Here is a 15254-nt window from a genome sequence, read left to right as displayed (position 1 = left end):
AAAGTAATATCACACAATTAATTGAGATTACTTATTTAAACTGGGTAAAAAGTGTAAAAATTAACAGATCATTAAAACACATTAAAAGTCTGGAATAAACAATCAACCCATAGTCACAAAAATGATACCGTTTATTGTGTAGATTTAATATTTTTTATTGGAAATATTTTGTAAACATTGAATTGCCCACTTTATTGCATGAGAAAAATAAAAATTAAAAACTCAAATAAAATGTGATTATTTACACCGTGGTTTTGGCAAAACAGTTGAACCTAATTATGTGCTTAATAACTAAATAAAAGGGAAAAGCAAATGAGCTTTTAAAAAGGTACCAACACCAAAACCTACAGGAATAATTTAATTTTCAAACATTACTTCAGTCTTTCATTGAAAAGACACCCGCCTCATCTGGCAACAACTATACACAAACAGCAGAGCAATGAAACTATGTTTTTTCATATAATCTATGTCAACCGTCAACATCATTATTCGACAGTTTTGAGGGTTATTTCCAGCTGTCAAAAGCGCACACACGAAAGTGTAAAATGTTACACTACAGCTATCAGTACAGGTCATATGTCCACAGAAATGTTTATCTTTATAGGAAATACTATACCACTGAATCGGTTCATGCAAGGAGAAAATCCATTATGTGACATACAATATGCAACAGTAAGAATGAGTTTAACATTTGAATTAATACAGGTTTACAGTTGGTTTGTTTTTTAAAAATCAAATGCAATAGTATTGAATTCCACCAGAAGTTTAACAGCATCCCAAATATTCCACCATTAGCCGTAATTCTTGTCAGTTCAAGCTAAATACAGGATCCTGATGTGCGGTTAAATTAAATATATACATAATCAAATCTGTACAGTACAAATTGTCAAACATTTTTGCTCTCAGATGTCTCCCTACTGCTGTTTCTATGGATCTGAAACCAACTTTAGCTTAAACAGCAATCGACCAGCAAGAATAGGTTGTCTAACACAGGGTGCAACAACAAGAAGTTCTACGAAAGTGGCCTTTTGTCTCCACAAAATCCCAAAGCAAATGATCAACAAGGCCAGAGTCTGTAATAAGTGTTTTTTGGTTGTCGTCATAAAGTTCTATGAGTGTGTCCGAACTTACACAGAGGTGACAATGTAAGACCCGCTTTCAGTTGTGTCTCCTTTAGTGTCTCTTTTTTTTGCACTGCTTGTAATAGGTGTTGGGATCTGAGACGGTCTAGGAGTTGCGCTGTCAGCACTACTCTTTCTGGGGCTTGGTGTGTAGTTAAAAGGACTTACCCTAGCAGCCACAGCCCCACTAGGGGAGCTGTGTTTGCTAGAGTTAGTTGAGCTAAATGGTGTGCGTTCAGCAACTGGGAATTCATGGACCTCTGTGCAAATGTTTGGGTTACTTGGTGCAGGCTTGACGTCGGTGACTTTTTTATCAAGAGACTCACTGCTCCTGAGTAAATTCAGATTGGTTTCTGAACCCAGGTTGGCCACAGCTGCATTCTCACTTGCTAGTGGCTGTTTTGAGTGTGATTCACTTAAGTCCCTGTCACAAGGAAGCCCTTTGCTTGACTGACTGTCAATAACAGGAGGTGTGTTTGCTGTGGGTGATTTACTAGACCTTGGATTGTTTATGGGACAGTCTTCAATTCTCACCCAGACATCTTCTGTCTTGGACATAGCAGCACCCATTGAATGAGCAGCATCACCAGTTGAATCTGGTAAGTCTAATGTCATAGAAGATGCATATGAGGATTCACTCTCTTTCATTTTCCTCCATGTTCCTTTGCGTTCCAGGCCCCCCTCTTTACCTGATTTTTGAGGTGGATTAGCAGGTTGCCGCTCATCCTCGCTTCTCCCCTTTTCGCTGGACTCAGACGAAGCAGAGAGAATGGAAGAGCTGCTGCCGGTTCTTTTCCAAGTGCCTACTCTTGGGAGAGACGAGGAATGTTTGCTGTGTTCCCTTTTCCATGTCCCCGTCCTGTTGATTGGGAGCCTGGAAGGGCTTTCTGAATGAGATCGGGAGATGTCATGCCTTCGGAGTGACTTGCTTTCACCATTCTCTGCAGAGTTCTGACCATGAGGGGACTTTCTCCAACCGCTTCCTTGGTAAGGTAGAGTTAGTGACATATCTGGTAAGGATGGACTAGATACTGGAGTCTGTGACTGGCTCGGAGACGAAGGAGACAAGGACTCGAAAGATGCAGACTCCTCTAGTTTCCTTTTTAGTGTTGGACTAGGGGCTTCTTTGATAAATGTTGACTGCCGAACAAGTCCAGGCTTCTCGGACCGGTCAGACTCACTCCCACTTGACTTTGTGGATGACATTCTGGACAACTCTGCCTTCTTTGAAGGGCCTGTTGTTCCACACTGGTTTAGACTTTTTGAGGCAGATTCACTTCTAGGAATTCCACTGGTACTTCGCTGCAAACCACTCTGCTTTGTTGGCGTTTGCAGGCCCAGTTGCCTCCCTGGAGAAGTGTAAGACATGCGTCCAGATCCCGAAGATTTTGTTGAAGCAGCACCGGGGGAAGCAGTGCGAGGAAGTTGAGATAATTTGTTAGATGGGCTCAAACCATTCCTACCAGGTGAAACTGAGGCACGACCAGGAGACTGCATGGGCCTTGTTAGAGATTGCTGAACTGGTCTAGAAGGTGTAGAGTCTCTAGACCCAGATCGAGAGGAAGCTTTACTAGACCCTCCTTGAGAAGATGGTGGGTCCCTGGCAGGACTAGGCTCAGAATTAGCTGGGACTTTCATGGTTCTTGGAGAGTTTCCAGGGCCTGGTGCTTGGGATGGTGGTTTTGACATTTGGCCACGCAGAGGAGGTTTTTTGGGCACAGGACTGGTGCTAGGAGAGCTGCTTCTCACACCAGGAACATGAATCATTGTCCTGCCTCGTGAGATCACAGGAGCTTGAGCTTGTCTGTGCTGAGAGGACACACTTTCTAGGCTGGGACGGGGCTTTCCTGTGATTAGACTTTTATACACTTTCTTTCCTCCTTTCAGACTCTTAACAGATTCTTCCTCTGTCTTTTTGGCCTCTAAAGAGCTTTTCTCACCAGGTTTGAGTATTCTTGGCCCTTTATTTGTAGCAGGCTTATTGTCATCTTGATTTAAAGGTAGGTGGAAAGGTGATCCAATGGAGATGCCCGATTTGAGAGAGAGAATAGAGTCTGAATCAGAAGAACCTTGTCTGGAGAGACTCGCTGCAGCCTGATGAAGACTGCTAACTATTGAATTGGCACCCTCTTGAATGGCTTTCCAATCAAATGATTCAGAGTCTGGTGACAAGGCTTGCTCTGAAATAGGGCTATGTGTGTCTGTGAGATCCAATATAAGATCTGGTTCTTCTGCTAAAATACCATCTGCCAATATGCTCTTTTCTTCCTTACCCCCTTGTTCCTCAGCCTTACTTCTTGGCGGCTGTTTCTTTTTCTTTGGCATTGCAGAGCTGATGCATTCTTGGAGAAGGTCATCTTCAGAATCGATACTGAGAGAGCTAAGTGAACTATTTCTAGAAAAGCACACAGGGGTGTCCTCCACGTGAAAGGCCTTTGGAGCATAACCAGAGGCTTGTGGCCTAGGTACTTCTATCTGAGTTGCATCATCTTTGTGTGAACAGTCTTTGTTGTTGTTTTCTTGGTCAATGTCGCTTAATGAGCTAAGTGATGAGTTTCTTGAAAAACATACAGGTGTGTCTTCAATGGAAAACTTTTGCTTCTCGTCGCACACTGCAACTGTATTTTCTTTGGGTGCTTGTGGAAAACTTACTGGTTTTTGAATGGGTTTTGTTGGAGCCGTCTGAAATGCTGATACCCTGTTGGTGTTTACTGGCTGTTCTATGCTGCACTTCAAAGGGGGGAATTTTCTTTGCTCTTTATCTTTTCGTAGCTCAGCTTTTTCTTTAGACAAGTCAAGATCATCATCCTCAAAGTCAAGTGAACTCAATGAATCATTGCGAGAGAAGCAATAAGGTGTGCCCTCAATTGGTGTGTAATGATGCGGAGAATCAAAGGCAAACCCAGGACGTGTCCTTTCCTCAGCATTAGCAGGCTTATCAGCAAACTCTCTTGTGACTACTTTGGGCTCTTGCTTTTTGGTTTCTTTGTTTTTATCTGGATATGATGCTGCTTCTGACAAGGTATTAGGAGCCTCTGGCCGTTTGAGCATCCTTGCTCTGTACTCATTGCTTTGTGGCATAGGTTTTACAGGCGAAGTTGGCTTTTTCTTTTCCAGGTCCTGCTGAACTAGATTGCCAGTGGCGGTGGAAGGATGTGGAGCCTGATCAGGCATCTTCTGCACTCTAAACGGCTTGTGAATTTTGCCTTTGGGCATTGCTGAATTGATACACTCCGCAAGAATATCGTCCCCTTCGTTCTCAGCCAAAGCAGACTGCATGGGAGGTGATAAACCTGTATCTTTAGCTTCTGCACTTTTTCCCTCTGGCAGAGTGTCTCGTCTTTGACCAGATGCTTCTGCATGGGGAGCTGAACTTTCAATACCAGCCAATTCATTTGGGGGTGAATCAATTGTGAGGTCACTGAGAGATGTTGCTGTGGAAAAGTTAATGGGTGTTCCCTCAACACAGTATATCCGGGGCATGTCCTCACCGTGTGTTAGGGCTACATGTTTCTGCTGTTGTCCTCTGTTTTGTGGTGGCAACAATTTATAAACTGGGAGCTGACTTGGTTTGCGAGCCACAGGTGGTGGTATTCTTGAGGTGCTAGAGGGCGATTGTTTTTTCGGTTTTCTTGATGATTTTGTTGGCATTGCTGAGTTAATACAAGCCTCTAGAATCTCTATATCATCATCATCATCGGAGTCATCCAAGATGTCTTTTCCGGCATCAGATGTTGATGGTGGTTTCTCTTGAACTTTAGGCTCTAGGATGTCTTCATTCTCAAGCTCTGCCTCATTACTTTGGTCATCCTCATGAACTGGGGGCATTATCTTCAGCTCAACATCTTTCTGAATAAAGGGTTCATCTAAACTTAGTGCACTAAGGCTCGAAGCACAAGAGAAACCATCTGGAGTGCTTTCTGTTGCAAAATGTAAAAGAGTATCGTTATCTGGTAAAACCTGCACTTTCTGTACAGCAGCACTTACAACTGCATGTCTTGGAACCAAATCACGTTTTTCTGAGTGGGGTGGCACAGTTACTTTTTGTTTTACTGATGTGGATCGTGGTGGTGGAGGTGGTGGTGTCTTGCTGCGACTAGGAGGCATTGTTTGTCCAGGGCTATCAGGTAGATCACTCGGACTGATAATCCCACTGACCATCCCACTGCATGGCTCACTCTGTACAGAACTAGCAATAGAATGACTCTCAAAACTGTCGAGGGAGCTGACAGACGTGCATCTGCTGAACATAAGCGGAGTCTCTTGCACATAATGTTCAGGGGGACTTTTAGGTGTCTGGGCACCACTTTTGGATGGCGATTTAGCACCTGACGAAAATTCCACTGTTTTGTGATGCCTGGAACCATCTCCATGTCCCAAGTGATTTCGTGGAGGCTTGATGCGAACATAATGGACGGATGATTGGCTCTCAGATGTTCGTTGGTCAGGTGCATTGTTACTAGAGGACTCTTTTTCTGATATAGGCATGGTTGGGTAGTTGTTGCCTGAGTTGACATTACGCTTGCAGCTCTCCATTTCATCTTCCTCTGAAGACAATGACGATAAAGAGCTACCACGTGAGAAACAAATGGGTGTGTCCTCAACACAATACGTCTGTATTGTTTCTTGATTTATTGTGGGAGCCTTGCATGTTGAGTTCTTCTGAACTGCTCTCGTTGGTCCTGATCTGCTTTGAGCAGAGAAAGGGTGGAGTTGCTTTTGCCTACCCTGATTCTTTAAGGATGCCACAGAGGAGGAACTATCTTGGCTTAAATGGTCTTTGACAGAACTTTGGGTAGAAGATTGCTTTGATTGACCGAACATGGCCTTCTTGGAAGCAGCATCAGAGTACTTCAAACTGTAATCAATAGGCTGTTCTACATGATGATCCTCATTGTACTTCATGCTGTAGTTAGGAGTTTGCTCATCAAGCTGCTCTTCCTCTGAATAGCGCTCACTGTAGTTTGTGGGTTTGTCGTCGGCATAATCATCAACAGTGCAGATGTTTTGAGAGATTTTTTTGTTAAGTCCATGACTTGACCCACTGTTAATTTGTTCAGTTGAGCCCCTTGATCTAAATCCAGTCAGGTCCTGTTGAACAAACCTGGGCTGGTACTTTTTTAGTTTATCTTCTCCTTCACTGTTGCCTTCAGTGTACATGGGGTATCCTGGGCTTTGCGATCTCGATGGTTTCTGATCTGGCCGTTTCATTTCATCATCAAGGAGCTTAGGCCTTGCCCACCTTTCATTCTGGCTTGGGCTTTGTCGACCAGAGTTTAGCTGCTCATCAGAATACTTCAAACTGTAGTTAATAGGGGTGTCAAGATCTCCGTTGTCATCTTCCATGTGATTTGCATTGTGTATCTTATGGGCAAGGTCCGCAGGATATTTTCTGTAGACACAGCATTTGCCTTCATCATCTTCTGAATAGGAATCCACTGAGGGCTTCATTTGACCTCTCTTTCCATAGCCATCGGTGCTGTTGACACTATTCAGACTGTCATTAGAAGCTGTGGACTCCAGTTTGGGCAGTGCACACCGTCTGCCTGATGGGTCAGTTTTGCTGTAGCTGTACATGTTTTGGTGACCATGAAGAGCAGTTTGGCGCCGGATAATGTCGTCTTGCACTACGTGAGGGTCTGGTGTGGATCCTGCCGTTCGATCATCCATACTTAAGTGCATGCTCTGCATTTCCTCCATACCCACTGAAATTTGAGCTTGAGTCGTGGGAATCTGCCCCATTCTCTTGGAAGCCTCAGGATCTGTATGGAATCCCCTTCGCTCTCGATCTAGACTTCTGTCCCTTTCGGCTCGTACACTTTCTGCATTTCCTCTGTTGTCTCGAGAGGATGGGCTTGAGAGCACAGGGGTGTTCATATAAGGTGAGCGAACACCGACTCCATTGGGGCTATAGCCATCTGATCGACAGACACCATCGTAATCGCCATAGACATTATGCTTATGTCTTGGTTTGGCCCTATGGGAGGCTTTCGGGCTCAAGTTGTCAATGTTATCAAAGGTTTCAGATAGTTGCTGTGCATCTAGTTCTTCAATTAGTGCTTTCTGTTTTCTTACATGCAGGGATGGCAGACTGGATCCAGGGGACATTATGTTGGCATCCTTATACTTGGCAGGCCGATTTGCCATAAGGTTTCTCAAAGCAGCTGCACTTCCCATAGCTATCATCTTGTGCTTGGAGTGAATGAGGTTCTTAAGCATGCTAACTGCACCCATGTCCCATAATGCCTCCTGATCTTTTGCATTCCGAGCAGAGAGGTTCCAAAGTGTTCCACAGGCATTGCTCACTATTGTCAGACTGTGTGATTTAAGGTGCTGAAGAAGAGTCTGAAGACAGCTGTTTTCCCTTAATATTTGCCTGAAATAAACAAAAAAGAAATGGTTTGCTCCCATGTGAACAAATTAAATGTCTGTGAGCGTATGCAGCTTTTATACAGCATACTTTACCTGTGCTCCTCATTTGTGGCGATGAGGCTTGACACATTTCTCAGGATGCCACCACCACTTTCTATGATGGCAAGGGTGTTGGTTTGGCTTCTGTATGTTAGAGTGCTCACTAAAAATGCCAAAGCTCCAGGAACGTTACAGATATCAGCTTTGTTTTCCGTGCAATGTGCTGATAAGTTCCAAAGGGCACTCAGGACACTTTTTAATGTGGATTCCTGTAGGAATAATAACAAAGACAATTTCATTAATGATTTAATGGCTCGTTTGCATTCCAATTACAGAATTTATCAAAGACAAACCTCACCTTCTGAACCTCTAAGGCACACTCCATCAGGGCCCTTACACTGCCGACCTCTCGCAAAATCTTCTTACTGTTCACATCAGCTCGCCATGAGAGGTTCCTCAAAACACTGGCAATTACCTAAAGCAGTACAAAGTCTCTTAATACAAATGAGAAATATTGAAGCCCCCTTAATTACCCAAAGCAGTAACTTGGCATTAATGTCTTTCTTCTTGGTGGCATGCATTATGAAATGACTATGATATTTTTTGGCATTTTTGGAATAATGTAAATATGCAACACATACAAAATATAATGTATTTCCAAAGAGTTATACCTGCTGTAGGTCCTCACTCTCTGACTTTAGCTGAGCTACCATGGCCCTCATACAACCTTTCATTGAGCAAAGTGTAGCCTGTAGACAAAACAAGAAAGTAACAATTAATTGAACAATAAAAAAAAAAACAATACATAAAATACCATACAGACAATGATGAGAGAAATAACGCACCTTATTAGCTACATCTCCAAAGGTTAGATTAGTTAGAGCCATGCCAGCATATCGTCTTAGTGTAACACTGTAGTGATCATTGGTAAGACCGTAAATCTCACAGTCTACCTGCAGGAGCTCCCCAATCGCCTGAAGTCCACCTGCATAAACAATATATTGAAAGAGTCAGTGTCTACCCAAGAAAAAACTGGGTGGCCAGGTTTAATTTATATCAGTTTTTTAGATAAATGAATACGTTTGGAGAACCTACCAAGCTCATTCATCGCGTGCCTGTGCTCTTCATCAAAGGAAAGTTTCATGAGAACACAAACCGCTGGGCAAATCTGATGCTCGACTGGTGAAGGCACTGCAATGAAGGCAAAAGTACATTAATGAGATTGTACTGCTCCACATGTATTAAATATGCGTCAACCCACTTAGAAGAGAGTCATCCATCCATTCAACTCCTTCCCATCAGAGCATTTCATATGAATCACATTTATAAATTAATCAAATGTCTTTAGTATATGGGAATAAATCAAAAAGCCTGGCATTTACTACTGCAATATATTAAGGACATATAGGCACCTATTACAGTGGTTGAATTATGTTTTTTTAAATGGCTAATGCAGATGCATCATATTCAATGCAATGCAATTTATTTCAATATAAATTACAGGGTTGTTATTGTTAACTAAAATTAAGAAACTATTCAATCTGGTTCTCGTTAATTGAAATAAAGTGGGGAAAAATATAAAAGTATAAACATGAAAAAATATATACATTAAAAACTATATTGCCATGGCAACTAACCAACAAAATAAAATCACTAAACTGAAATAAGAGTTAGAAATGGTTAATTATTTGTTGGTAGATTTTGAAACCAACACAAGGGTGAGAAAACACTTCTATTAATCCACACAGTTACTGAAACTAAAAATTACACCACAAGGATGCCATGTCACATCCCTCTATGCTATTCCTGACACATTGCATATATCAGCACAAGATATATTAGGTCTTACTTGGGTTCTTGTCCTGGTCCACGCCGCGCTCATGGCTTTCCTGCCACTCCCAGCAGGTCTCGCAGTAAGCTCGGATCTGCTCCAGTAGGTGGAGCACCCGGATCTCCCGCCGGCCGCGCTTGTCATCGGGTTGTGAATGGATAATGTTATGCAGGGCGGCGCTGGCCCTCGCCCGGGCCTCTTTGCTGCCGCGAGAATTTCCAAGCAACACAGAGTCCTTGTCGTTGCCATGGAGAAGTTGGATGAGCAGCGGCAGGCACCCGGATTGGCGCATGGCAATGCAGCTGTCCTGAGAGCTCGACATGGCCAGAAGGGTTCGAGACATGTCATCTTTATCATGGGTCCCCAGCATGGACAGCAGAGAGTACACCATTTCCACCTAAGCATATGCAAACTTCGTTCACTGCAAGCTGTCATGTTTTTAATTGTCATTGTAGTATTGAGAATGAAACATTGAAAATCTAGCTTAGGTTAACCTTAGTGCCCAGATGGCTAGTCAGTCTGCGTGGAACGGAGTAACTTCCCGCACTGCTCATCTCACTGGCGGTGTCATGGTCGACCCGAGAACTTGAGCCCTGTCAGGCAAAGTAAATTCAAGGCAGATTCAAACAACTTGCAGGTCTTCAGCAAACCCAATCAAACACCTTTCTAAAAGTTTACATTTATTTTATCAACTGTAGATATTACACCCCCTACAAAATGTCATTAGCCCCTTTCACACATACAGTCTTTACTGGTGAATTACCAGCAAATTACTGTTAATAAATCATGTGTGAACAGGACCTTTACAAAAATACGGGGAAATTGAACCAATGAGAAGTTGTAAGATTACCAGTAAATTACTGTAATGATGCTGTGTGTGAACAAAGAATGAAGATTTGTGGTATGGGCACATACAAGGTCCGAACGTGGTGACGTAAGAAGTCTGCTTTGGGCAGATTACTCCGCACTGTTTAGGTTTAGTAGTTTTTCTATGTAAATATGCGCCAGCTAGATGGACATCTTTGACCTTTGCGCTGCGTCTTGCAGCTTTTTCAGCACGTCACGCTGCTTTTCCATTCATCAGCACTGCGGATGTGCAGTATAAACTTTATTATCTTTATTAATTGTTTATAGGGATGCACTGAATCGATTTTTGGGGTTTCGGCCGAATACCGAATCCACTGGTTAAGATTCTGCCGAATCCGAAACCGAATCCTACTCCCATCCTCAGTCCATTATCACAGTAAACACATTAAAGGTCCCGTTTTTCCTGTTTTTTTGAAGCTGTGATTGTGTTTACAGTGAGCAATATAACATGTGTTCATGTTTCGAGTGTAAAAAAACAGTATTTTTCACACAATTTACTTATCTGTATACCGCTGTTTTCACTGTCCTAAAAACAGCTTGAAAGATTTCCCTGTTCAATGAAGTCCCTCCTTCAGAAATACGTAACGAGTTCTGATTGTGCCAGCGGTTCCCGTGTTGTGATTCGACAGCAGCTTAGCGCACGTTGCCCGGAAAGGTCACGCCTCTTACCATAACGGGGAGATGCATGTGCTCAAAGTACAGCGTCCCTGGCCAAAGAAAGCCGATTTGACTCCGGGATGAAAATAACTGTCTCGACGACATGGCGACAAACACTCTACAAACGCAACACTTCCTCTTCTCCACGTGGGAGAGCTGAGAGCTGGAGAGCTGGAGAGCAACAAGACCACGCCCCCTTTTTTGCGTATTCTTGTGGGCGGAGGTTAGTCAACAAACTGTTCTACTGACATCATTAAAGCAGGAAGTACAGGGATGTAGTCCAAACCGGCCGTTCGCTGTAGGCTTTGAAAGGGAACTTCTGTTAAATAAAATATCTCGCTTGGCATTGAACATTGAGCTTTATAATTTTACAGGTATTATTTATGCTCTAACAGCAACATTACACACTAACTAAAGTTTGAAAAATGGGATCACGAAGAACAGGACCTTTAATGAAGTAAACAACATCCACAGCAGTGTATTTTTCATTTTATTTTATTTTAACTGTAAAAAAAGAGGATGCCAGGATGAGCGTCCTTCCTTTGTCGTACCTGAAGATCCTGTATTTTGGCTGTTGTCTGTAGATGCACAACTCGTATTCTTCGTAACAGTGGCTATTGTTTAGGGTCCTTGTCACAACGAGACAAATCAGCATTGCAAATTGAACACGTAAATCGACTTGAATCACCTTCTTTTGACTGAAAGTTCTGCCAAACAACACTTTTCCTGCTCACAAGTTCAATTTTCACTTTCTCACAGCCTGCTGCATTTGAGCGGTCCACCTAGTAAACACCTTCCCATAATCAACGGCGGCGTCATTACGTCGACCAGCATAGCGCGCATAGTGCAAGCGTAGGGTTCGGTTCGGTGGAGAAAAATTCTAAGGTTCGACATAAACCGAACTCCGCAAAAAGCCAAATATTCGGCTGAATCCGAATCCTGGATTCGGTGCATCCCTTTTTGTTTTGTATGATTATTGTTTTGTGTTATGTGTGAAACTTTATGTGCTGCCGTCTTGACCAGAGATCGAATATCTCAATGGGATCTCCTGGTTAAATAAAGGATAAATAAATACTATTAAGGGCATCTTATATTTTTAAGATCAAAACTGCGTTCTGTGCAATCATCCCCATACGCCTGTACTCCGATGTGAAAAATGTTAAATTGAACAGATAGAAAACGATAGAAAGAGCTTCTTACGTGGGCGGCACAGCATTTAAAGAAAATTTCCGATGACTGGCATCACAGAATTTACCGGTATTTTGGTGCTGATGTGTCAATGGTCTATTAATGGTAAAGAGCCAGAACACCATTGATTGTGCAGTACATTTGTGTATTTACTGGTAAAGTCACTCTGGTAATTTTAGGGTCATTTACTGGGATTACTGGGATTGAAAGGGGCTTCAGTGAAATCTTCAGCATGTCCACAAAGACTTTGCATAGATGCATAGATAAATGTGAATATTTAAAATTAAATTTACATTTAAATATATTTAAGTTTAAATTTAGAAATGTATGTTTATAAATTTAAATGTATAATTATATGAAATATAAATATTAAATTACATTGATATTTAATTATACATTACAGTATATTTATTACATTTATAAATGTATATTTACATTTATGAATTTGTGTTTAAATTTAAATTTGTATATATAATACATTTCTTTGATACTTATTTTTTATAATTTCCTCTTTTGCTCAGAATATTGTATGTCAAGGTAAGGGAAAGCATTATGTTTAATTGCATCACTGAATTTGTATGCTTATTTTGATCAAATAAATACCTTGAAACAAAAAACTAATTTAAGTTGCATAAAAATAAAATATAAAATACTATGTTATTTGCAAATACAAAATACAGGCAAATCTCTATGCTTGGTAAACAATGTATGGCTCTAGTATTAAACTCGATCCCTGCACCTAATCCAGTGACATACCGCTCACACCATCTGTCTAAAAAATACCATGCAAGCTTAATGCAAGTGAAACAGTATGAAGAACAAAAAACCCTCCTGTTTCTGCTTAGAATTTCAAAGTCTAACTAGGTCTCTATGATGAACAATAAAACCATTAGCATCTGCATTCAAATCATTATTATTCAAAGCACACCGAAGCTCTTGGCATAGACTGAAAGGGCTTTTCAAAAAGGTCCTGAAATCCTTGGCACCCAAAAAAGGGCCACCGGAGAACACTTCTGTTCATGAGACCATCAACAAAATGAGTCTAATTTAGTGGGAGACTATTGCAAATAGATACAGCACTTACCTGTGAGCATACTGCACTACCAGCACCAGCATCTCCTGCTGCATGAGCCCCTTCGCTCTGGGTCACAGGGTCATGCTTGACCTGAGGATTCAAAGAGGAATATGAGGAAACGGCATGTTACATTGAGCAAATGACACCTAGAGAGCAAGGAAAAGACATCAGTCAAGGCAGGTGGAAAGAGGCTCGCTGGCTACAGGCGACAGATAACCTGTGTAATCAGCTCTGTGAATTAGGGATAAATCAGCGTATAGAGATACAGAGCGAGGCTGAGTGGTCTTGAGCTCCAGGACAGCAGCTGCAAGAGCACCAGGCTCTTTCTGACCTACATTGCTTTCTCATTCAGCCGGAGGCAGAGGGGGAGGAAAAGCAGAAGTGTCCAATAGGATTTATCCACTTAATGGGAAAATCACGTGCATGTTAGTGAGCAAAAACTTCTACTTGTGCACTATTTTACTATATAAAACACAAGAAGAGCATTGCACTAGCAATGGCAAGGTAATGGTTTCGATTCCATGGGAAAGCATGACATTACAAAATATATATATCTTGAATGTAATGTAAGATGCTTACAATAAAAGCATCTGCCGAATGCATAGATGTAAATGCAGTTCCTAAATGTGAACATTGCCGTGCACTTAGGTGACATGACTGTTTTTAATGCTCAGCCACACAGAGCACGGTACATTAGTAGAGCATGCAAATTCAATTAAACTTTCATGGCTTCAGTCGGTGTTTATGCACAGAAGCATTTCTGCGCACTATTTCCGTTCGCTACAGAACAAGCTCGAAAAGCAGAACCGTACAGAAAACACTGATGCTGAAATGTCCAGCCTTTCTAAAGAAAATGAATTAAACGTGTGAAGGAGGAACAAATGCTTGCACAATCTGACCACAAATTTCCATTCCAACAAAATATGATTAACCCTATAAAGCCTACTGTATCTTATTTAATATTTTGAAGGCCTCTAAATGATCAACTTTGTTGAAAACGTGTTGCAAATAATCTTCCACATGCCTTCTGTCGTCTGATTGATATTTTATACTTTTTTAGCTACTAAAGGCCTTTTAGTACAACTGTAAGAAACAGTTCAAGGTGAACACTTATTAGACAGAAGCAACTTTGATTTACTTGATTATCCATACATCATTTTTTTTTTAATTTGTGTGTCAAATATGATCTAATCGAGCTTTTGAGGAACATTTCTTTTTCATGTCTCTCTCAATAATCATTGTATAGCATTGCATGATACGTTTTAAAACTACAGAGATTTGATCATTAAACTGCAATGATATTAATATGCATTTTATGAAAGTAGTCTGTTATAAAGATTGCATTACAAGCTATCAGAATTTCATTTGACTTTTCGGTCAAATAAATATCATCTGCATCAAATAATAAATAAATTATTATAAATAATAAATGACAAAGAATAAAACAGTGTGTGTATGAGCTCCATGTTTTCACTATATGAAACCATATGAGCCATAAAAACATGATGTATCAAATATGATACTCAGCATAAAACATTTTTTTTTATTTTGTGAAGTCATTTTTTATAAATGTGTTTGACTATTATCTCATATGGTTAAACAAGACTTCACACAATGACTTTCACTGGACATAAATAGAGATCATAACACTGAGCTTCACTAATTACTACTAATCCTAAAGTGTAATGTTCAATTCTTCCCTCCAAGCACAAATCATGTACCTCTGTGTCGGCCGACTGGGCCTGCAAACGTGTCCGAATCCTCAGCATGTCTTTTTCTATCTGCTGTATCCGTGCGACGCGGCCCTGAAAACAAATGATGGAAACTTCATCACCAAACTGGTGGTTTCACACTGAATTTAGAAGCCTGTTTTCAGTTTCATGAACAATTTGTAAGTCTTTCAGTTTCTGCATTTCAGCCCACCTGTGCCCGTTTCTCCATGTCCTGACATGTGCCCAGTTGCTCCTCCATGGCGGCTCTTATCTGCCGGGCCTCATATTCCAGTTGCCTGCGAGTCATATCGGTCTGGAGAGAAAACTACAACAGCAGGAGAAGTGTGAGCTACAGAGATCATATAAGGTAAAAATAACCTACTGCATTGAAC

The 15254-nt window shown here is 41.4% G+C and overlaps 1 protein-coding gene across 4 annotated transcripts in view; it reads right to left on the bottom strand.

The window, feature by feature from the left end:
• Window positions 1-117: 117 nt before the first annotated feature.
• Window positions 118-15254, bottom strand: part of apc (APC regulator of WNT signaling pathway) — a 60448-nt gene continuing 45311 nt past the window's right edge. For all 4 annotated transcript variants that reach the window (XM_079804979.1, XM_079804980.1, XM_079804981.1 and 1 more), the window contains 11 exons: window positions 15074-15187; window positions 14872-14955; window positions 13160-13240; window positions 9858-9956; window positions 9382-9760; window positions 8628-8723; window positions 8378-8517; window positions 8204-8281; window positions 7891-8007; window positions 7587-7801; window positions 118-7497 (listed from right to left, as the gene is read on the bottom strand). In XM_079804979.1, coding sequence (XP_079661105.1) covers window positions 1128-7497; window positions 7587-7801; window positions 7891-8007; window positions 8204-8281; window positions 8378-8517; window positions 8628-8723; window positions 9382-9760; window positions 9858-9956; window positions 13160-13240; window positions 14872-14955; window positions 15074-15187 — 7773 coding nt within the window. In that variant the 3' untranslated portion in view covers window positions 118-1127. The remainder of the gene's footprint in view (window positions 7498-7586; window positions 7802-7890; window positions 8008-8203; window positions 8282-8377; window positions 8518-8627; window positions 8724-9381; window positions 9761-9857; window positions 9957-13159; window positions 13241-14871; window positions 14956-15073; window positions 15188-15254) is intronic.

Source organism: Gobio gobio (assembly GCF_949357685.1).
Source record: "Gobio gobio genome assembly, chromosome: 22".
Classification (NCBI taxonomy): domain Eukaryota; kingdom Metazoa; phylum Chordata; class Actinopteri; order Cypriniformes; family Gobionidae; genus Gobio; species Gobio gobio.
This window is presented reverse-complemented; position numbering and strand designations above follow the sequence as displayed.